This window comes from Gymnodraco acuticeps, unplaced genomic scaffold, assembly GCF_902827175.1.
Source record: "Gymnodraco acuticeps unplaced genomic scaffold, fGymAcu1.1, whole genome shotgun sequence".
NCBI lineage: Eukaryota > Metazoa > Chordata > Actinopteri > Perciformes > Bathydraconidae > Gymnodraco > Gymnodraco acuticeps.
Window position 1 is genome coordinate 3,561,945 of NW_022991064.1, and position 25,045 is coordinate 3,586,989.

Consider the following 25,045-nt stretch of genomic DNA (forward strand, 5'->3'; position numbering starts at 1 on the left):
TTCCACTTTCTTAGTGTTAGTGAGGACTCGAGCAGCGGCGTTCTGAATCAGCTGCAGCTTTCTAATAGATTTTTTAGTGAGACCTGTGAAGACACCATTGCAGTAGTCGAGTCTACTGAAGATAAAAGCATGGACAAGTTTTTCCAAATCCTGCTGTGACATTAGTCTTTTAATCCTAGATATGTTCTTTAGGTGATAGTAGGCTGATTTAGTAACTGTTTTAATGTGACTGTTGAAACTCAGGTCAGAGTCCATGACTACACCTAGATTTCTGGCTTTATCTGTTGTTTTGAACATTGCAGACTGAAGCTCAGCGCTAACTTTTATACGTTCTGCCTTCGCTCCAAAAACCATTACCTCAGTTTTATCTTTGTTTAATTGGAGAAAGTTCTGACACATCCAGTCATTGATGTGTTCAATGCACTTACTCAGTGTTTGAATTGGAGCATAGTCTCCTGGTGAAATTGTTATGTAAATGTGTGTGTCATCCACATAGCTATGGTAACTTATTTTGTTGTTTTTCATTATCTGAGCCAGTGGTAGCATGTAGATGTTAAAGAGAAGAGGCCCCAAGATGGAGCCTTGAGGAACCCCACATGTCATATTTGTCAACTCAGATGTGTATTTACCTATAGAAACAAAGTTGTTTCTGTCCTTTAAGTAGGGTTCAAACCAATTTAGAACTGTTTCCGAAAGTCCCACCCAGTTTTCCAGTCGGTCTAGTAATATGCTGTGGTCAACAGTGTCAAACGCAGCACTGAGATCTAATAATACTAACACTGAAGTTCTGCCACTGTCTGTGTTTAAGTGGATGTCATTAAAGACCTTTACAAGAGCAGTCTCAGTGCTGTGGTTTGGACGAAAGCCTGACTGGAACTAGGGCTGGGCGATTTTTTCGGATTTAACGATTAATTTGCATTTTTACTTTCCTACGGTTTGTGAAATGGCTAAACCGAAAAATCGCGATTTAAAAACATTTCTAGACTCCGCAGATTTGTTTTGCTTTAAGGGACTCCGTAGTAGCTTACTCTCTCACTTTCCAGAATGCGCACAAAACTCAGCCACATTGCCTGTGACTACCCGATCTGCAGCTCTGTGTACACATATATCACTTAAATTATTCAATACATCCTTTGTACTGAAGTATTCAAGAGTAAATAAAGTATAATATAAATGATTTGCTGTGGCCAATTGTTTTCATTGCATTTACAGACCCGTGTAAATCTCTGATAACACCCAATGAATGCATTGACTTGCTTGTAGAACCACGCTACACAAAACAGATAGCAACACCTATACAAACTATTTTTAAAAAAAGGGGCTACTGTATCGACCTATATAAAGTATATCAATATTTTTTTTTTTTCAAAATACCAAAAATATCTTGCATTTTAGCCATGCCTCATTTCGCTCCATTTGCTTTTTCCAGCGCTGTTTTTGCAGGGGCTGATTCTGTGAGCTGCAGCTGACCACGCCCCCCTGCAGGAGAGGGGAGCGTGCTCTGAGATCAGCTGCTGGGCGGTCTGTAGAGGGGGAGGAAAAGAGATCTCCGTCCTCCGTGTTTTATTCTTATAGAAGTAAGAAGAGAAGTAACGGGGCAGAAACCCTCCTTTTTACGCAGCGGCCCAGATAGACATCAAACGGCGACACATATTCAGTTGCCAGTTACTTTGGCATTAGGGCAGAGATATCTAGATACTTCCCAAGGTCTGACATCATGAAGTGTGCTACTTTTAAAGCAAGCAACGATGTTTTCAAATCTGTAATCAAAAAGCTCCTCAAAAACACTATCGAAGCAGTTCCTGCCGTTGCTACGTTAGTTCAAACAGTAACAACGGACTACTTTTCTTAGCGGATGCATGTCAATTTAAATCAATACATAAAACTATTTTTTAAATCAATAAAATCATTTTCTAAATCCATAAAAGCATTTCAATTAATATTGGGAGTCATGTCGTTACTTTGTTGAGAATGTGGCCATGTAATAAGCGGGATAATGTGCACATTGCATAATGTGCCTTCATGCCGATCTAGATCCCTCCGCGAAAAAAAAAAAAAAAAAAAACCGGCTCCCGTCGTTCACTTAAAAGAGCCGGCTCTTCGCGACCCACACATCACTACTGACAGTGTCGTCTACCTCCCAGTCAGAGCAGGACAAAATTGAAGCTGAGCTGTCAGAAAAAAAAAAACTGAAAAAAATCGAGGTTTAAATCGAAAATTGTCCATTAGTTAGAAGAAAAAAATTGCGATTTTATTTTTAGGCCAAATCGCCCAGCCCTAACTGGAACACATCGAAACAGTTATTTAAATGCAAGAAATTACTCAACTGTTGAAAAACTAGGGAGTGGGTCGTATGGAATGAGCAGGCACAACAACAGCTTGAGATGGGGGAAAGCTTGTCCTGTACAACCAGCCAGACATGAAGCAACAGTGTAATATAAAAATGATTGGCTCCCAAATGTCAGGCTGGTACCCAAAAAAATCCACAATGCTATGTTTCCTCTGAGGAGTAGAGGATTAATGATGGATAGATATAGATAAATATATATAAGTACATACAAAGTATTCTTATGTATATTCATGTTTAGCATCTGTAGTTCACATATTAATTTTATCCAAGATTAAGTTAAAACATTTGCACATTTAAATATCTTGTTGCTCATTTCGACCATTCAAACCATGGCAGAGACGTGACACAGCTACATCAATGCTGTGACGCAGCTGATCTGCATCCTGGGTAATACCAGCCTACACACAGCTGTTCATTCTTAACTTTAAAGTACATTAATCATAAGTTAACAAGAAGTTGACATAACACACTCAACTTTCATTGTTTTGTGTGGGGACTGGAAACAGCGAAGGGGAGTCTATGTGTCAACATTGCTAAGGAAAACAAATAACAATGGCTGTTATCTCAGAAGTGAGTTTCTGTAGAATTATATAATGTATTTAGTTGTGTGGTTTTCCAACAGCTTTTTTGCTAAAAAAGGGCAACATGTGCAGCGAAGAGGACAATGACTGGCCCAGTACCACGTTGTTTGTTTATGTGTATCTTTGACTCAAATGGAGCGTAATAAAGTGTTAATGCAGAAAACTCCAACTGAGCAAAGGATAATGTGACATGCAGAGCTCGTGCTAAATGGAATGCGTTTTGTAATCATTTACTGAAGGGGTAAATTCGGGACGATTAATGTCAGTAATACTAAATCACCCACAGATACTGGTAACTTCCTGAGCCGATACACAGTGGGATCTCTGATTATGTCCAATCTTTGGTCGTGTCCCCTGCTGACCACTGTGCACTTCTTCTAACTGCAAACTAATCAAATCAAAGCAGCACAGTGGCTCTATGCCAGTTGCTTCTGGTCAAACAGACTTCAAACAAAACAGCACAAAGCAGTGTGTCAGCTTCTGTGACACCTTCCTGGTGTTTCTCGGCTGCCTGGGTAGTTGAATAGAACAACATTTCACACAGCTCAGAGGCGGCCAGAAAACACTGAGAAGAGGAAAATATCTATTGTGTTGTAAACTGGGCCAATTTTATAATTAAGTTTGTTAAAACAAGGTCTGGTTAAAAAAAGATTGTTATCTCTTCACTAAATGTTTTGAACTGGCATAACATAAATATTTGAAATGATGATTTACTATGTAATATACATCATTACCCAGGCTGCTCTTACCATCCAGCTGATTGTAAGCCTCATTAACTGTAATCAGCAACCAGATAACGCAGGTCTAGCCGCTGGATGGAGGTGTATTATCTCTGCCTCTGTTCCAGGAAGCCGTAGCAGGATTTCAGAGGGAAGTCAAATAACCCCCGTGAGCCATGAGGAAATTGCCAAAGAGGTGCATAGGAAGAGCAGAATACAATATAACAGAACAGAATGAAGGGAAGTAGAAAAGAGATGCTGTTTCACCTCATTTGAAGAAGTGTGCTAAGATTCATGTGTGTGCTTATCCTGTGTAATAAAGGCCAACTGTGGGTGGTCTGCCATCTATTCAGTGACAGTGACCTGATGCTGTGCTTTGCATATCTCCTGTACTTCTCACTGTTCAATTAACATTCACTCTAACCTACAGGGCAGCACCACATGTCAGCACAGCAGCCCTCTCTCTTTTCCCATGTGACATGGGTCATTACAGTTGGTATCACCAGTGTCATGTTAGGTGTGTGGCAGGTAATTATGGCTTTGCACTTATCTCCCCAGTTTCTCAACATGTTTGATATGCCTGAACTAATACCCTTGGTGTGGAAGATAACACAAGAGTTAAGATTTTCATTATTTGACCATATTATCTTGGCCTTGTGATTGCACAGCAGGTAGTGCACAATTGAAAGACAAGTAGTAGCTCAAATAGTATGTTTTCAATAGTGCTGTAGCGACGCGTCGACGCGTCGACGCGTCGACTTCAAAATATCGTCGACGACATATTTCCGCGTCGACGCGTCGCTACACACACGTGGGTCACCCAAAGCAACAAGCAGTTCGCAATCGCGCTTCCAACACAATGGAGACTGAAACGGCTACCACCTCCTCCTCACAGGATTGCGCACGAAGCCCCCAAACGAAAACATCTCGCCCTAGGTCTTCAAAAGCATGGGAATATTTTAAAGTTAGTCCAAAACGCAAAGATATTTATATCTCACTGAGACTGCTGCATAGCCTAGCAGAAGCAGCAGCTAGCTGTGGTTTTCTCATTTGAATGCCATTGAACCATAGCATTGAACACGTCTTTTGATCAGATTGACAGCTACGGTGGTGAGACGATCTCCCTAGAAGCTCTGTGAAGGTACGTGTTGTGATGACTGTATTTGCTTCCCCTGTCGCGAGTCCGGATCACTCAGTGATAATACTATATACCTACATAATCTGTGGAGTCTCAGCTTTAATCGGATATATTGTATGTGCAGCTACGATAAGTAATAAGGGTACTTTTATCTTGAGTTCTGTGCCAATGTCCGTTAGCATTTTTCGCTCAGGGGTCATTTAGATGCTTCTTATGAGACTTGTGTTTTGTTTTGGTAAACATGGTTTGTATCGTCAGTTAGCTGAGATTATTTCCGTTAATCTGGTATAACACATTAATAGGTTCTTAAATATTAAGATCCCCTGAGACACAGTATCGTGAAAAAATTATTTTTTACATTACGTTTTTTTTACATTACGTTTTTTATGAATTGAACAACAGAAAAATAATCGTTAGATTAGTCGACTAATCGATCAAATAATCGCCCGATTAATCGTTTTCAAAATAATCGTTTCCCCCCCAGCACTAGTTTTCAAACTATCAAAATAGTACTTACTTACTACGTTAAATCACTAGTTGCCAGTTTTCAAAACATGTTTCTTCAAACATATTTGAAGCAAGACGCAGATGCATCATCCAAGGTCAGAAGCTAGACAAGTCTGACAAGTATATTTCCACTAGTGCCAAAGAAAGCCACAATACCCCAATTGCCTCCCAGTGGAGTTAACAAACAGTCTCTTTGCTCTTTTTTCTTACGATTCATCGAGTCATGCAATGTGGTCTTAGGCCTCCAGAGTCCCTTGATGTTGCTTCCCTGAGCCACATCCCCACATTCAGGATGTCTCAAAAAGAGTGTCAAACTCTTGTCAGGTAATTAGCCTAATTAGTCATTCTCTTGTATATCCTTCCCCTCCCTAAGCTCGCCTTTTCCTCCTGCGTGCATCTGAAATTTGCCATCATTAAAATCATCCGGCCATGGGTCATAAAGCATTCCGAGTCACCATGATAAAGGTTCTTCTCCTGGCCTGGGAAGAGAGATGATAACCTAGCTGGATAGAATGGATTTAAAACGGTATGATAATACAATCAGTTTGGTGCACACAAGATCATTTGTACCAGAACTCTAACCAGAGTCACTGTGTACACCATGTTCTCTCCTTCCTGCTTTCTTTTATCCTTTTGTTAGAATATTTGAAAGATTCTAGCTCAGTAGCTCTAAAGCCATCAAGCTATGCTGCTCTAATGGGAGTGGCTGAAAGATCCCGGCCTAATTATTGGCATCACTTACTGACATAAGAGCAATTATGAAGAAAGGAATTCAAGGAGATTTAACTTGAATATCAGTCACACAGTCACAATCGCTGAAGTGACTTATGAGGCTTTTTCCTCAAGTACTTGGTGACTCGTTTTCCATACTGCAGCTGCACCGCCCTCAATTGTAAGGCTTTACAGAGGGTGGTGAAAACTGCACAGAACATCACCAGGACGGAGCTGCCATCCATGGAGGACCTTTACTCCTAGCGGCTAAGGAAGAAATCCCTCCGGATTATAAAAGACCCCCCATCACCCCAGCCACAAACTGTTCAGTCTGCTGCCGTCTGGCAGGCGTTACCGCAGCATCCGGACTAAAACCACCAGACTCAGGGACAGTTTCATACCACGGGCAATAAGACTGTTAAACAACTGAACTGCTGAAACAACATCTGTTAATCACCTGAACTGTTGAAACAACATCCATAACATTCATCTGCTACTTAGTAATTATTTATCTAATATATCATTCCAATAACTTGCATATAGACAGGGCTGCACATAACTGGTGCGCAGGTGCGCACCCCCCTCCAAAAAAGAGCACCGGATCATTTGAAAAAAGGCGCATTTGCGCACCAACATTGAGAGAGAGAAAAGAGAGAAAAGAGAGATGAGATAGAAAAGAGAGAAGAGAGAGAGAGAAAAGAGAGAAGAGAGAGAGATATTTGCAAGTTGCATAAGAACTGGTAAGATAGCAGGGTTTCCCACATAGACTTTACTTGGGCGGGCCGCCCAGGTGTATTAACGGCCGCCAAAGTATAAAACCGCAAGCTATTAAGGTTTAATTGTTTTAATCCGTCCACGAGCACGACGGCATCTGCGATCCCTCGCTATCGCGAGAAGGGTCTGCTTTATGCGCTCCGCACAGTAACCCTGCTGCGTGCTCACTAGCGCACCTCCCCCCCCCCCCGTTCATAAAGTCAAGTACCCCTCAAAAGGTCCGGTTTATTTCATTTTATGGATGCGCACAAAGCAACATCTCCAGGTGCACCTTTGAGAACCAGGGCAAAAAGTGATGTGCGCCCCTGCATAGACTCTTATTGCACTATTTCACTTCTTTTTTTTTCAACTATCTTTCTTTTTGTATTTACTTTTTACTTGCAGTATATTTTTCTGTTTATCTGTGTTTTTGTGTTGCACTGTTGGAGAAGCCTGTGACCTAAGAATTTCATCGCCATAACTACACTGTAGCTATGTTCGTATGACAAAATAAAGAACCTTGAACCTTGAGGAAAAGATAGCAACATGGTAATCTTTGATGTAACACAAAACAAATGATATGAAAGTTGTCTTACCTTCATAGACAGCCTTAAATCCCTGTCCACTGACCGCGTAGTCAGACAGTAGCCACAGTGTGATCCTGGAGCCTGTAGTCACAATGGGTGAAGGCAGCTGGAACCCTGATAACCTGAGAACAAATGGACAGAAGGACAATAACGATCAAAAAAAAGATCCAATCAACAGCACAGTTGGTCGCAAGGTCAGGTATGAAAACCACTTTCATCAAGCCAGATGTTCCCTTCAGCATTCAAAGATAACTTTTTTGGTATAATGAGGCAGTGAATCATCCACAAAGTATTAAAATGTCAAGACCTCAACAGGACAGCAAGTCTCAACAGATTTCTCTTAATCAGCTAAAGACAGAGTATGCAATCATGTTTCCGTAGTAAATAAGAGATAAAAATAGTCTCCAGTGTGAACAAATAGTTATACAGACAACAATCATAACAATGACGGACTCTGTGTCAACAACCGTTTCTAATAACTAAGGACTTATTTTTGGATATGAAATTTAAGTAGAAGAGAAACAAATATAATTACTATTTATGTGTGTAGCTTATCAGAAATGGTCAAGGTTATCTAAGTATTCAATGTTTGTTTTAATGTTGTATTTCACTCTAAGAATTGTATCAACACTTTTCTCACCACAGTTCTATAAACCCACTAAGTCGTGTGGGCATGTTTGACCTAGTCTTTAGTAGGTTTCCATTTTAAACTACTTCATAACACTTGAATCAGCATTAGGACTGTGACTCACCTGGACTTCAGTTTATCAAAAATGTTACTTTAATTCTATTTATGAGAACAGCAGAGCCTGTGATGATTTCACAACAGCCTGGTGAACATTGATAAGAGAAACGTTTAATCACATTCCTACAGGTTTAAAACAATATCGTTCTTCAAAGAAACTGATTAGCTTCAAACATACTTGCCCTGATTTTCTCCCTGGATGGCTTTGGTTTAATCAGCAAAACTGCAGAAAGCTTTTTATATTTCAGCAAAAGCATACATTTACAGTGGGGATTATCTGAGACATAACAACTGATTAGTACAGATGTTCAAATATATATATATATATATATATATATATATATATATATATATCAGGGTTGCCAACTCTCACGCATCTGGCGTGTGACACACACTTTCACTCTCAATCTCACGCTCTCACGCTGCCCAAACTATTCTCACACCAAAAACAAGATGAACCGGCGATCGTTTTTGGTTGGTTATTTACAATGTTGAGTTGACAGCTTCTCAAGCTGTTGATCCGCTTCCTCCCCGTCCCCACCACTCTTAACAACGTTAACAGACAGCAGAGCAGTGGGAGCCGGTTGGTCAATCCCCAACCCGTATTGCGCATGCGCAGATCTAAGATCCAGTAGAAATGATAAAAAGTAAAAGTCTGCTGGTTATTGTTCTACTAGGCCAAAAATAGAGTCAAAGAGTATATGAGAGTGAGAGTGCGTTAATTAATATATTTGGCAGTTTGGAGTAAGTCTGTAGATGTGTTTGTGTGTGTGTGTGTGTGTGTGTGTGTGTGTGTGTGTGTGTGTGTGTGTGTGTGTGTGTGTGTGTGTGTGTGTGTGTGTGTGTGTGTGTCATGTATAGGCCTCTCATGATAATTAATTTGGTTGGATTCATTTTCCCGGAAATTATTGCGATAAACGATAATATTGTCGGCACCGTTGTATGACCATTTTAGACCACTGACATAATGATAATATATAATAATAATGCAAGTACATCCTTTCAAACTGCTAGTCACATCCTCATGTAAATGGCAATTTATCGAGGTCATTTTTATTTATCGTACAATAAGTCAATAAATTGCTTATCGCGACAAAACAGTGGAAACAAACATGTGTTTGACTTTCATTAGTGAATGAAACTTTGTGCCCTTTATAGTCTGTGTCCAATATTGTGTTTTGTATATATTGTATATATGCTATATATATGCTAAGGTCCCGCTGCTGACACGATAGCAGTCATTTAGTGCGCATATGTGTAATTAAACCCATGATATCAAAATCTCACTCCAGCCAGGTACCCAAAGTTGGAAACCCTGATATATATATATATAAATGATGTATATAAAATGTATATGTATTTTATGCAATGAGGTGTTTTTCTTGGATTTGGCATGCATCTTAAATCAGCTTTTATTACATTACATCACAACTTTCAAACACAGGAGAGGACACATGCTAAATGAATCCATACCACATGTATCAGCACATATTGGTTATGCATTCATGAGCTTTGATGTTGAAACCAAGAAGCATGACGCACAGAAGCCCGGTGCACAGCGCTAAAATAGTGCCTACATTACATTTTAAATTACAATGTTTATGTGCAAAGGCACTTCTTACACAGTGAACACAAGTGATGTTTGTTTGTGTTCAATTCTGTTTTTCCTGCAACAAAAGGACAATAAACTAAGATCATTAATTTAATTTAAGTTCTGAGTGTTTTGACGCCAATTGCCCTCAAAGAAGAAATTCATACAGTACATAACTTCAAAGTGCTGCTTTGAAGACAATTCTTAGTAATAATCAAGCTTATCAGCATGAATGGAGAAATAAAAATGTGCCTCGACATAAAAAAGAATTGACAATGACCATGTGCTAAGTATAGTACTATACAGTAGGCTGCTTAAACGGTTTAATTGCCTTTCCAGCTATTTCTCCAATGTTCTCAGCAAACTATATCATATTACATGTTCACGTTTAAATGGTCAAATCCCACACACACACACCTTACACTCCCTTATATGTCCTTTCATTTGGCTGCCTATAAGGTGTCATTATATTAGACTTTTCTCAGAAACTGGGAATAGGATACTATTAAGACAAGTGTCTTTCGGATAGTTTTATACATGAAAAAATGCATGCTGTGATGTAACTATTATAATTAAAGGAAATATTAAGTAAAAGCCATACGTTAATTTCAAAAGGTTACATGAAGCTAACCATGGGCGTCGCCTGGGGTAGGCATCCGGGGCTTTAGCCCCGGATGTTTTTTCTTTAGCCCCGGACAAATTCTCCCTCAATAATATAATACATTAACCGTACTTTACCTAGAGAGGATGGCAGAATTGTAATTTCCCGTGTTCAGTGAATGCAACAGAGGCAACCACCAGACTAATCAGAGAGTTGTATGGAGATAAACGTGTTTTATTGGCTGACCTCTCCTCTGTGACAGTGTTTAAACTTTAAACGTTCAGCCGCGGACGCGGAGTATCTGAAGATGGACATTAGACATTTTTAAAATAAAAAATACGGCAATTCTCAAGTGGTGGCTCACACAACAACCCCAGAGCAGAGCCACCACCTGAGCCAGGTGAACAAGGTATGTAAATGTCAGTAAACTTACAAGTTATGTCAACATGTAAGCAAAGCATAAATTATAGCTACGTTGACGTTACTTTGAATCGCGGGGGTAAGCTAAACCGTTAGCAAGTAGCTATAGCTAGCCAGATATATTAAATAAACACTTTGTCATAAAATCTAAATGTTGTGTTTTTTAGCGTTACCTGGTGATTTAAAAGAAAGCTCTCTGGGAAATGTTGACTTACTGTGAGTGTTCGACATGAAGCTAGAAGCTCAAGCTACCTTACAGTACACAGTTGATTCCTGAGTCCTGTCAGTTAAAGTGTTTCATAGTTAGCTTAGCTAAGCATCAACCTAGCACTGAAATATATGGATGTTATGTGACGGTATTTCTGAGAAAAAGTCAGCTGCAATGGTGGCATAGTTGCCACTGCTTTACGTGTCAACAGCATGTTTGAACGTATTTGCAGCAGTAAATGTGGCTGTTTGGCCACTGACGTTGCCATAATAACACCTGAATTTAAATGTACAACTCTTTTTGTGACAGATTTTTGCATGAAATTATAATTCTTCTGATTGATATTTCCTATTGACAGCTAGTTTCTATGTGTACATTATGAGATGGACAGCCAGCTAACAAGCTTTCAGATCAAAGCCAATCAGGTGGGGCTCCTGAAAGGGGGCAAGGGACACTATGCTCCCAGATATTAAGCCTTGACCCCCATCTTAAAATTGATATGATCAAAAAATGATCTGCATTGTCGGAGGCCTTTTTTCCTCATTATCATGTCAAATTGTACAGCTTTCCTAAGTGTTGAATGCAGAAAGATGACTATATTAGAGTATTAAGTGAAAATGACTATTAAAGTGTGAAGTGAATATATTAAGTGAATTACTCAAACTGCATTTGTATAGGAAATGATTATGTCCTATTGGCAGATAACTACTCTAACAGTGATATCTACAAGAGATGTACATTTAACTATTTTGAATTGGTTGGTATTACATTTTGTGACAGTGTGGTGACACTCATTTTAATGAAGACAAATGTGTGTATCTTGAAATTCATTTATTTGACAAAGCTGGAAACTGATTGACTTACATACTTGTTTGTGTTTACCTACACAGTCATCACAGATGAGCCAAACAGAGGATGAAGAAAGGAGAACAGGAGAAAGGGACACACAAGAAGGAGATACAACAGACAAGAACGACAATGGAGACAACAATGAACAGGAACACCAGAACAGACAAGACAATTACAATTATTTCCTCCTTCCATCCCTTTTTTCTGTTTAATATGATTACTAACAACTTCTAATAATTTGACATAGTTTATGATTTAATTGGAAAATAAAGTGTTTTTAAATAATAAACCAGATTCTTTGATTTTTTAAACAATTGTTCATTAAACAATTAACATTAAACTAAACAAACACAACAGTACGTTATTGTCCTTATAAAATAAAAACATACATTTTGTCCACCGAGATAATACAGGCACCTTACCCTCAAGAGATCCTCACGTGCTATGAGAATCTCCCACAATCCATTGCCGTAACAAAGCTAATGCAGACACACGTTTGTGACACCAGATGGCGCAATTGTGTATGTGCGTGTGGGAAATACAGTAGAAAATGTGACTGTAGCGCTGCCACTGTGGGCTAAGCCCCGAATGTTTCCAGGTCCAGGCGACGCCCCTGAAGCTAACCTTCAAATCAATTCAATTATTATTAGGATAATTGTATAGGCTAACGCTACATACAATTTAAAACGAATTTAAAATAACGGTTTTCCATACAGGGTTACTTGAATTGCACACGTTACAGCACATTCTAGCCAGCCAACATAACACAATAATGTGTTCAATGTAACTACACTAGACGCAGTGCTTCTCAAAGTGTGGTCCGCGGACCACTGGTGGTCCGTGATCGCCCCCTAGTGGTCCGTGAGTATATTGGTAACATTTCAAATTTGAAATAAATAAATACATTTAAGTTTCCGCACTCTCGCGGGAATATCTCCGCAATGGAGCGAGCTTAAGTTTAAATTGCATGATATAGCCCAGGGCAACACCTTCGTCACACATGTTGCAACCTGTTTGTACCATTTTCCGGCGATTTGTAATCTGTTCTAGAAAAACCATGTGTTTTTTTATATTTGTGGAGTTAGGTGGTCCGCGAGTATTTGTTTATTGGTTAAGTGGTCCTTGGTATGAAAAAGTTTGAGAAACACTGCACTAGAGGGTCGACCGATAATCGGCCCAGCCGATTACAGGCAGGTGCGAAAGAACGCAGACACATGCTGAAGCAAGCAGCAGCGCTGAGCGGCAGAGTGTTAAACGTGTTATATGTGTTAAACCGAAGTTCAATTAACATCCCAATCCCCTCAGCTGAAGTTGCAAAAACACCACGATTTTATGATCCAATTATATCAGTTTCCCAGTTACACAGGGACGCGGGAAGTCAGTCAGAGTTGGGGGTGCGTCCAGCGTCTCGCAGTTTTTCAGGTTGATATGTGAAGCTCATTAGCTAGCCAACATGTATCTAGCAAATGTTTAGCAAAATATTAGAAGTGAAGCTACTAGACTAACGTTAGGTCTACTGTAATAGCCTGCCTCGTTTTTAATAGTTTGCAAAACATTAGCTAGCACTAGTGTTTAGCAGTTGCTAGCAGTTTATTGGGATTGTATGCTAGATAGAGAGGCATTGTTTTGATATAATAAATTAAGCATTATTGTTAGTTAAGCATGTCAGCCTGCAGTGCAGCCCCACTTCTTGTCTCTCTCTAACTCATTGCAGATGGCTGCACTAAAGAAAAGGGCACAGAGAGGAAACCAGTTGTAAAATGTTTAAAAGTTCATTAAACATAATATATGCTTAAATGCATTTCAAAGAAGTTGTGTTGGAGTTTGTGTTATTCTACATTTTGACACCAAGATTTTCTGATTTTACTGCAAATGTATATCGGTTCCAATTATTGGTTATCGGTCTCCTTGATTACTAATAATCGGTATCGGCCTTGAAAAAGTCATATCGGTCGATCCCTAAACTACATTACAACATTTAACTTGCCTGTTGTCTTGTTACAGTATCCAACTGTGCAGCTAGTGAGTTAACGATAGGCTCTGCAAACGAGATACTGTAAAAGTGTTTAAGTATGTGGCTAACCAATTAGCTAATGCACTCAGATAGCCGTGTTCACGGCAAGCTAGCTCAAGCTAATGTTAATCAGAGCTATTAGCTATGTGACGCTAGCAGTGGCGTCTCATTAACTACTTTTTAAATATGTAATTAAGCATGTCACTTTAAAAATGTAAATGCTATTACCTCTGGGTACGGAACTCCTGAGCTGTGTTGGATGAAGCTCGTTTTTTCAATGCATTCAATCAAAAATACCCCAACAGCAAAAGTCAGGACTGGGAGCTTTCCACTCCAACAGCTAATGGTCTGTACTGTCAGAGGACCAGGGCCGTTTATAGGCGGACTATGTGGATGCATAGGGCCCCTGCGGCCACTAGGGGGCCCCCAAGCTGAAAGTTCAGGTCCAGCCTCAATATATTTGGGGAGAATTCAAATTAACTGTCAGCTAAGCCCCCTCCTGTGTTCGGTGAAGCATTATATGCTTGAAAATCAAATGTAGGATATAAACACAACTAAACTGCAATGATAGCAAAGCTGTGGCTTGTGTTTGTGGGGTAATAAAGTCCAAATCATCGTTGGGCTGTCACCCAATGAATGACGTCTGAGGAAGATGAAAAATGTAAATTAAACATTGTTAAGAAAATGCTGCATCTCTTGCATTTATTGAGGTAGAGGAGCCTTATTGTTTACCTTTTTAATATAATTTTCAATTGCTTTGTTTTCGTGAATTTAGCCTGTTTTCCTCTTAAAGTGTAACAGATTGATGCATCTCCAGAGATCATCTTAAAGCACCGGACACACCAAGCCGATTTTGGCCGTCGATGGATGTCAGGCCGACGATGTCCTGTCGCCCTACTCAGATTGGTGTGTCCCGCACCGTTGTGTCTTTTCGGCCATGCCGACACCTTTTTGGCCGAAATCGGTAGGTTTTCTCGGTCGATTGGCTGTTCAGCAAGCGAATCAGTGCATGAGAAGCTAAACGGAAGTGAGGGACCCAAACAAACTATTAAGAAGGCAAATCTGAGATTTCATTTAACTCCAGCTCTCGACACAGGTTCGGGAAAGCCCCATGAGCTTCTCGCTGTAGAGTGACAATGGAACGCACACGCTATTTGTTGTTTGTTTATATCACGCAGTCTGTTCTTCTTCTCTCTGTGTATCATGCAGTCTGTCTTCCGGTTGTTGCCTCTTTTGAATGACGAATACACACTACCGCCGCCTGCTGGTAAGAAGAGTTATTGCCACTCACGCATGCGCAGTTCGTATGTGCTACTTGGCCGTCGGCTGAAGTCTTTGCGGTGTGTTTCAGTGCGACTGTTGGCCAAGACGCAGGAGACGTGAGTCGACACAACAGTCGGGTCCGTCTGCGTGAGTTCTTTGGTGTCAGCTTGGTGTGTCCCTACCTTTAAGGCTTCGGAATCCGCCCATTGTAGTTTGAAAAAAATAGGGCATCCAAACAGCATCTTGCATAGGGCCCCCAAAAAGCTAGAAACGGCCCTGCAGAGGACATTAGCGTGAAGGCTGGTGTCACACGTGGCTCAACACTGATACAGTAGTATTACATGTGTCAATAGAACTAGTGAAGTACAAGTAACTCTGACTAGTGATGGGCAAATGAAGCTTTTGTGAAGCATCGAACCACTTGGGCCAATTGTGCCAGAAATGGGTTCATTTCTCGAAGCTTCAGTTACAGCGACCTCTCCTGGCAAAGTGCAAGGCTGCAGTGGGTTTAAAGTATCTTTGCCTTGAAAACTATTCGATGCATACACACACTAAGACTGAATATAATGTTCTATTTGCAATTAAAGATTGATAATTGTGTGTATTGGGTTATTGAGAAAAGAGTGCTTGAAAATGTGGCATTGATTGGGTGTGTTTGTGTAATTATGGCAGGGGGTGAGTTTGTGGGATGGGGAACACTCAAAGATCTTTATTGAGGTAATTATTATTTTTATTTCGTATTTTTCTAAAGGCATTTTTTTGGCCGGAGAGGGCCTTTTATCAGTTACTGTATAGCATTAAAGTTGAAAAGTGGGCATTGATTAAAAGTTCATCCGGTCAAGGATTCGAACCAGTTGCGCAGAGGACGTCACCATAGGCGGGCCGCCGGCTCTATCCACTGGACTATCCACTGACAAACGTTTTTTGGATACTCGTCATTATGTTTTTTGTTCACAACTTCTCCACATTTTGAAGTGTTTCCCGAGCCAGAACGACCTATCTTTCTTCCTGGCTTGCTCTATAATGATCCAATACAAATGCAATACCAACAACAACTCAACAGCAACAACGCAGAATACGACAACAACCCTGTGAAGCTGACCGTTGAGCGGCCCGACCAAGCAAGGAGGCAGAGGCAGAACGTCCAAAATACAACCCGGTGTGGGCATTTATTACTCACGGGCACATGACACAGCCTCAATCTCGCTGTTCACGTGAGCACAGTCACCAGCCACAAGGATCTCACACACCCAACAAAACAGGAAACACAGAGCCTAAATACCCACACTAATTAACCCAAAAAGACACAGGTGAGGGGGGAGGAGACAACACAGGGCACCAGGTGAACACAATCAACAACAATGAAGCTACACAACCCGTAACGGAGGCCGAGATCTATGGGCCCAGAGATCACCTCCGTGACAAACCCACACATAAAGTGTTGAAGCGCTAAAATTAAAAACTGTTTCAACCTGTCATCCATCAGAATCGAGACGAGGCAGTGCATTGAATCGCGTGAATGGACCGATTGCACCATTTGGGATGGTCGTGTATATTGGTCATGTATATTGCAATGAGAAAAACTGCATAAATAATTAACACAATAGTTGTTTTTGATTCTTAAAATAAAAATATATAATTATTAAATCATTCAAAGTTACATTTATAATTCTTTTTTGATTACTTAATGTCACAATATGTCAAACTTTTGAATCACGAGTCCCAGTTGTAAAAGATCTTATCAAAATAACAATATATCCCTGTTTTGATTTCACACTACATGCTATATTGCTGTTTAAATCAAAAAATTAATACATACAAAAGCTGTTTTCAATTTTAAATTGTTGTAAGTTGCTTACTGTATGTCAGGATATGTCAAACTTTTAAAATCACAAGTCCCAGTTTATACAATTATTAATCTCAAAATATAACAATGTTTTGATTTCACCGATCAAAAAAATCTTCTAGAATTACCCATTAAAGTTGTCAGTTGTAAAACTGATTTCCAGAGTTAATTGCAGACAGAATTAATATGTTTGGAGAAATGTAATAAAATACTATAATGACTAGTTTGGAAAATACAACCTCTGAGTGACTTATAACAAATGTACTTAAATTATGTTGGAAACAACAAGTAATATACTTTTGAGTAATGAGCCTTGTCCTGCCAGCTTTCAGCAGTTTATCAGGTTCTGCTATTACATCTGTTTAACATGTTTGCCACCCAAACACTGGCATTACTCACACACATAGCATACTGATACAAAAAAACAGGTGTCTTTTGTTTATTTGTTCCCACCACCTCATCTGTGCATGTGACAAAGTTGTTCACCTTTCTTTTAGCTCATCATTAAAATTCCCATTTCCAAGTGCCACTTTAATTTCCTTTTTATGCTCCCACACGTGCACTCTCTCTCTGCATGGGTGTACACCACTTTTTTACTATCTATTACATCCCAGCCTTTTAACTTTCAATGTGACGAGAGGCCACTGTGTTTCATCTTATTCTTAAGTACCGCATTGGAGGTGGGGGGAAAAATTGCAAAACATCAGTGCAGGAAAAATGAATTAAACCAAAAAGGGATGAGGACTTTAATACATGATTTCACTCCTCTCTCTGAGAGATTGTCACTGTGGGATATCAGCTAAACGATGGGACTCATGTTCATGCAAATCGCCCCTTTGCTGACCACAAATTGAGTTGGAAAGCAGCCATCTTGGTTCAGCAGCGCACTGCAGGGAAGGGGACATTGATAGAAGGTATGATGGAGGGGCAGAAAAGGAGGGGAGGGAAAACGGAGGGATTTTGTCTGCATCCAAATCATGATCATCTGGGTTTAGCCAGATACGACCCTAAATCTTTTTGCCCAGGCTAAAAGAAAACAAAATGGATACTGTCAGAAAACACACAGAAACTGGCTTCATATGCGAAGGGAGATTAAATATTGCAATATGATATGTGCCGTGGCAATCTGAGGTGTGCAACCGCTATTGTGAAAAAGCCAGCTGGGGGATTGCCTGTTATCAAGGAAAAGATGCGAGATATGATTGCAACCGAGCAATACAAAAGATGTCTCAAGTGAGTGGTATATTGAAGGCGGGAGGATGAACGAAAGTGAGGGACAGAAGAAGACAGAAAGTGAGAGATAGAGAAGTTGAGAAAAATTGCAGTTATGGGAATTCATGGGCTGTTGCTTACTTGCTATTGTATGGAAAGCAGCGTAATCCTTGAAATGTTGGCCTCTTAGGAGAAGAATAGGTGTACGTGTGCATGGCTGCACCCGCACTGAACAGTATATGCTGTGCAAGTGTTTGTGTGTGCATGGAAAGAGCAGAGGTCTATTAAAGGGCCCATGTCATGCTTTTCCGGTTATTACACGTCCCCTTGTGTGTTATGAAGGTTTTTCTGCATGTAAACGGAGTCAAAAAACCTCAAAGTAAACCCTGTAGCGAGTAAAACTCTAACACAGAAAAGACCTGTCTATGCTGCCCCAAAACGCCTCGTTGGAGATTTTTCATTTTCCATTGTTTACTTCCTGGGTTCTGTGACATATGAACACCTGGTGAACACCCAAATCAACAACAATGGATTGGCCCAAATGGACCAATCCACGGAGCACCTCACACACCAGGATCCCTTGGCTAACTAACAGGGAGTCCCCATTGACTTGCATAGAGCTCCCTGAACGCTGGTAATAGACGAGTTGGGATCGCAGAGAAATGCTCTCCGCAGACCCATTCTCACAGCGTTAGGAGGAGCTCCAACAAGCCGTTTAGGACAGAGTGAATACACATACTATACAGAGATGCTGTATGAGAAACCAATGTGATTTTGGAAAATTGCACAATTTAAATCTATTCTAGTAGACCTCAACAATGGAAATATGATCGGTAGAAATGGCCATGACATGGGACCTTTAAGAGGGCTTTCCACCTGACTGGCCTTAGCATCATCTCAATGAAGAACCTCTGCTTCCAATTATCCCACCACTACCCATGGGAGCGAGAGAGGAAGATACAGACAGAGAGGGTAGACAGAGCATATGTGCAGAATGATGGCTATAGGAAAAGAGTGGAGATATTGTAATGAGGATATGACAGTGTTGAAGAGCAGGTTGAGGGAGGGCAGAATATGAAAAAGGAAAGAGGTGGGAGAAACACATCAGTATGTGGGAATGTAAAAACTCAAAATTGAGCCTGTGTTGAACGAGGATGAGTCACGGTGAAAAAGTCCTTCATTAGGCTCTACAGCTAGTCAGGGATTCATGCACACACACTCACGTGGACGCACACATGCAGTTTAATCCATTTGAACATTTCTGTGCGCGAGAGTGTTTGTGATCCCTCCAAAATATATGCGTGTTTACAGCTGTAAACAGACACAGACTAAATCAGGTCATTCGTCCTTTAATCATATTGTGTGTGTGTGTGTGTGTGTGTGTGTGTGTGTGTGTGTGTGTGTGTGTGTGTGTGTGTGTGTGTGTGTGTGTGTGTGTGTGTGAATGTTCTCAGGGTGGAAGGTAAAGCGCTGATACAGCTGATTTTCCCCCAGAAGGAGGGAAGAGGGAGGGAGAGAGAAAAATAGATACAGCAGCAAGATTTTGATGGCTGAGTGGAGGGGAGACATTAGCCAATAAATGATGGGTGGTAAGCGAGAGATGGAGAGAGAGGGCGTTGAGGTGCAGAGTAAAGAACTATGTGTGTATTTCATGTGGTTTTGTGGGAGTGTGTGTGTATTCTTTCTATATAGGACCCCTTGCAGCTATAACTTGTCACTGGTCAAGGCCGAGGGACGATACTCTGTGCTCTGTAAGCTCTAACTCTCCACTGACTGCCGGGGACTTTCACTTCAACAGCAATGCTGAAAACTACTTCTACCCAGTCACTGCAGAGAACTCAAATGGTTCCAAATCCTGCTATATGTTTTCTGCAAAAGGAAAATGTTCTTCAATTGTTTAATGAAGCTGTTTATGATGTAGCTTTTTTTGTATTGATGCAAAAGAATGCGCCCCCTAACTGTTGCCGCTCAGTGTGTCTGTCTCTCTGTATGACTCATCGCTATAACTACTCGGAGTGAAAAAAAGCTGACCGTGTATAGTGGAGGTTCAAATGCCACTCCATTCCCTCACCCATGATTTGATTCCTCCAGCTAATAGGAAGACTTCCACAAGCAATTAGAGTGCATATACAGGGGCGGTTCTAGAGTGGGGCCAGGGGGGGCCAGTGCCCCCTAACACTGACCTCTGACCCCCCTGTGGCCCCCCTAACAATGAAACGTTTTTTTGTTGTTTTTTTTAAATGTATATTTTCTGGTACTCGGTTTGCCAAAAACCGCAGGATTTTGTTGCTGTAATGTGAGATTGTGCAGACACCCTTATGTAAAGTAGAGATGTAACTGTTCATTGCATTTATTTGTATATAAATATGGTGTTAGTGCAAACATTGCACTATAACTTAAGCTGAAGCTAACAGTAATAACTATAAGATCTATCTGAAATAAATCAGTGTACTGAAACAAATACCAATAACTGTATTGCATTGTTTTCTTATGCGCAATTACTTCATACTGTCTAGTTCTCTTTTTCGTCCTGCATTTATTGTGCCCCCCTCAGAAAATAACTGGCCCCCCAGTGAAATTGGTCTAGAACCGCCACTGCGCATATCTATCAGCCTTCTTATCCTTTCTTTTTTGGGTAAGCTGTAATGTACCGCGTCACTTTGCCCAAGGGCGAGATCCGGCCTTGATGCGGTTTTATGGTTAGCCTTCAGTGCTTTCAATTTCAGTTTAAAGCCTTGTTCACATTGCACAGAGAAAATGAAGCTCCACAACAACACAAAGAGGTAGCAATGGTTTGCAAATCTCATTCTATACACAGCTTTCCTGCAGATCCCGCAACCCAAGACAATTTGAAAGACTGGCATCGTTTTCAATAGAGCAGGCTTACTCTTTATGTCTGGCTTGTGAAGAAAGACGAGCGGCAGCATGCTGTTGCTCGTTAATATTCATACGTGTGTGACTTCACAAGGTATTTGCGCATCGCGGCTGAACAGCAAGTGTGGGAGAGCCACTCAGATGTCTCTGACGCTGAATGCTGATAGTGAGATAATCAACCGCAGTCAGCGCCAACTGGGTGACAAACCGCAGTGAAGTCATTAACAAACCAACGTCTCTAGAGAAAAACGCAGAGCGACAGTGCGGGAGAAGGAGGCTGATAAAAGGGAAAGTGGCAGGGAAGGTGAGAGGTAGACTGGGAGGAGAACATATTAGCAGTGATTTGAGGAGATTCAAACAGATGAAATACTCAAGAGAAAGTAGAAGCCGCTAAATAGGAGTGTGTGTGTGGCAAGTGCAGAATAATGGAAAATGAACTTCTAAGTGTAGGCAGAAATAAGAGTGAGATAGAAAACCAATGCAAGGATTAAAACGCATAAATAATTTAGGGTGTCAGAACAGTGATAGAATGCCTTACTGGTGTTAATTTTTTGCCCATAAAAATACACGGTTGACAACACAGGACTGATTATCTGCCATTTGCTGTGCAGTATATATAAAGTCATCAGCAGCTTGATTAAAGGATATGTGTCTGTGAATAAGTAGACGAGTTTTGAAACACTACACATGGTTTTACAAGAGATAAGTGCTTAAATTATATCCGTTTTTTTAATGTTGTTCTACATAAAAAGGCTGAAGTAAGTATGGAGTTATGGCTTACACACACACACACATTCACACACAACTTTACTTCCCCAGGAGTGTCTGCCATTCAGTGAGTGAGTGAGTGAGTGAGTGAGTGAGTGAGTGAGTGAGTGAGTGAGTGAGTGAGTGAGTGAGTGAGTGAGTGAGTGAGTGAGTGAGTGAGTGAGTGGGTGAGTGATGTGACTGGTTTATCTTAAGGCCATCTGCATTCCATTAACAGTGTATTGCATTGCCCTGATGCTATCAGCATCTGCTGAACACCGCAGATACCTGTGAGACAACAACAGGGCTACACTGAATCTGGTTGAGAATTATACAGACTACAGAATATTTAGTCAAAATGTAGGTAAAAAGTATTTGCATAGTGCTTGAATAACTACTAAATATGTCAATCCTTGTTTTGCATATGCACTGATAGACCAGATATACATAATTAAAAGCTTCTTAAGTGGATGCATTGATAGAGAATCCGCAAATAAATAACAAAAAAGGCTTTGAGAGTAGGAGGAAGGACGCAGAAAAGAAGTGCGTTCTTTGTTCATTTGTTCCCCCGTTGTAGAGACATCAGTCAAATACACTTACAGCAAACAAATCAAGGCCGACAAATTAAACAAGGTGACGTTCACAAGTCCACTGTGTTTTCCTCTGCTCTGCACAAATCGCTTTGCAATAATCCTCGGGCAGAAATCAATTAGGGATAGAATAAAAGTAATTCAATGTCGTGCCACTCTCACCCCCTAGGAAAGTGACAAAGCTAAGTGGTAGCTGTGAGAAACGCAGTTGTTTACTCGCTGTACCAGTGTGCATGTATGTGTGTTTGTGCGGGAGTGTATCAGTGTTTGTGTGTGTGAGTATAAAGAGCAATTATGAGATACAAGGTTGTAGTGAATGACCAAGGACAGATGTAAGAGAGCCAATTGAAACTAAGGTGAAATAAATACTACAAGAATGGCCACACATATTAGACAGCTAGCCTATAGTTTAGATATTTAGTTGTATAACATGAATTTATAAAAGCTACATTTATTTGTAGTATGGCAGTAATGTTGGTTGTTGTACTAAGAATAGAATAGAATAAAATAGAATACAAATATATCTTTATTGTCATCATACAAAGTACAACAACATTTCTTTGGCAACTCTCACTGCAGTAAAAAATAGACACAATAAATAAATAAGAGTGGTAAAAGCAGAGGTAGTAGCGATGACAGTGCAATGAGATCAAATTAAATGTCAATGTGCATATTTACACTTACAGTCTAAATATATCTCGTCAATGTGAAAATATTACAGGCAACCGTTGTACCGCAAATGTTGTAAATAAACAGATTTTATAACAGAGCAAACAAGATCAAGTTATGTGTTGATGACTCAGCCTTACAAGCATCAAGTCATTTGATGGGGAACAGACAGAGTTGGCTTAATTTGATGAATGTGGCATGATGGGAAAGTAAGTAACTCAACAAAAGGGTCAAAAAACACTAATGTACACTTGTGCGACGGCTGAATGCAATGTTGCTTCCCCACATAAAAGGATAAGTTATTTAATCACATTGAGCCATTTTGCCAACCAATTCCTCCTTTACCAGTTAAGGGTGTTTCCTTACTGTAACTTTCTGTCTTTGTCTCCAATCACCCTTTCAAACGGTCCCATTCTCTACTGTATACACCCTAAAGCAGTGGTTCTCAAATGGGGGTACGCGGACCCCTAGGGGTACGTTGGAGTACTGCAGGGGGTACGTGAGATTTATTTTATGTTAATGAAAAAAAAAGAAAAGATAAATATACCAATTTTAGGAAAAGTAACGAAGTTTGAGCAGTGTGGGTTTTATATTAATAGACTAGAGTTACACATATTTCAAAACGCGAAGTGTAATAACTGCAGTTGCCTCCCTGTCAGAATGACAAAGGTCCTCAGTGAAGCACAAGCCCATGTTTCTCACTAAATTGTAAGTACAATTTATTAAAAAGATCAGTTCAATGCAACTAATGTCGTCTTAGTGTTATTGCATGATGTTGAAATTGGTTTGCCATGAATTTAGTGATGGATTGTAAACATTTTAAATGTAGCATTTAAGTGTTTCTCAGTTACAATGTTGTTGTTTTAATAAATCAGACACTGATGGTGCAGCACTGTACTGTACCTCTTTATATAGGCATTTTTCCCCTAACAAATAGTTTTTGCGCTGATCAGGGGGTACTTGGCTGAATTTTCTTTTCAAAGGGGGTACATTATTGAAAAAAGTTTGAGAACCACTGCCCTAAAGTATGTGGACACCAATGTCTTTTAATAGTTGAGCCTGGTAGTCCTTTGGCAAGTTAAATCCTACAAAGCTATAATTGGTCAATTGTTTCTCCATCTTGAGAAAAAAGGCATCAACGGACACACCACCATGAATACATTTAAGATGTGGGCAGGATTTTTAAAGGTCTGGGACCAAAGGCAAGTTACCTCCACCAAGAAGGATATGTTTTTGGTTAGATTGGTTTGTCATTAGGATAATAGATAAGCTACTGGCTAGATTGTCATGAAACTTTTTAGAAAGGTGTAGCTTTGGCCAAGGAAGAACTATTTAAACGCATAATTTCTCACTTAAGAAAATGACCTGGCAGAGGTTGATACTCTTAGAATATTTCATGGTTAGATTCAATAAAGGGAAATGCTAATGTGACATAATTCAGTGCTGCTTTAAACATTAGTAAGCATTACCTTTGTGGCAACAGACTTTTACCGTTTTAAAATCACAGTGCCTGAACATGAAGCCAGGTCGATACAGAAATGGGTTTTGAGTGTTGCTTTGAAAGACTTGACTGATCTGAGACCTTAAGCCAAACCACTTGTGGCTGAATGAGAGCAAAACCCTTCAACCAGGGTGTTCATTTTGTAGGAAGTCTCTCCAGAGTATTATTGGTTTGTAATAGCAGCATAATATTGCCATTGTGTAGGAATAGAATGTTCAACAATCCCAAATGGGTGCACTATTATACATCATGTTGTCATTACACTCTGAATCTATATTCAACATGTCATTATTTGCACTCCCTTTGTCTCACTGCAATCTCAGTTTATTTTTCACCCCACCGAGGGACGCCACTAATAAACTCCAAAACAAGGTTGGGCAGAAGATCTGATTATCGGGCAAGGCTAAAAGGGACACAGTGACTGATGAATCGTCCAACCAGTGATGTTTACTCTCTACTACCAGACAGTTGCCCTTTTTTCATTCCTGTGGCAATCATGATCAAAGAGCAGCAGAGGAAAGGAGGCAGAGAGGGTGAGAGGAGGAGGGTAAGACAGCAGTGTGATATGT

The 25,045-nt window shown here is 40.2% G+C and overlaps 1 protein-coding gene across 1 annotated transcript in view; it reads right to left on the reverse strand.

Annotated features, from left to right (window-relative positions):
* The window catches only part of csmd2 (CUB and Sushi multiple domains 2), a 281,630-nt gene that overhangs the window by 225,166 nt on the left and 31,419 nt on the right, over positions 1-25,045 (reverse strand). Inside the window, 1 exon segment of the mRNA XM_034236672.1 lies at positions 7,356-7,468. Within this exon segment, the coding sequence (XP_034092563.1) occupies positions 7,356-7,468 (113 nt within the window).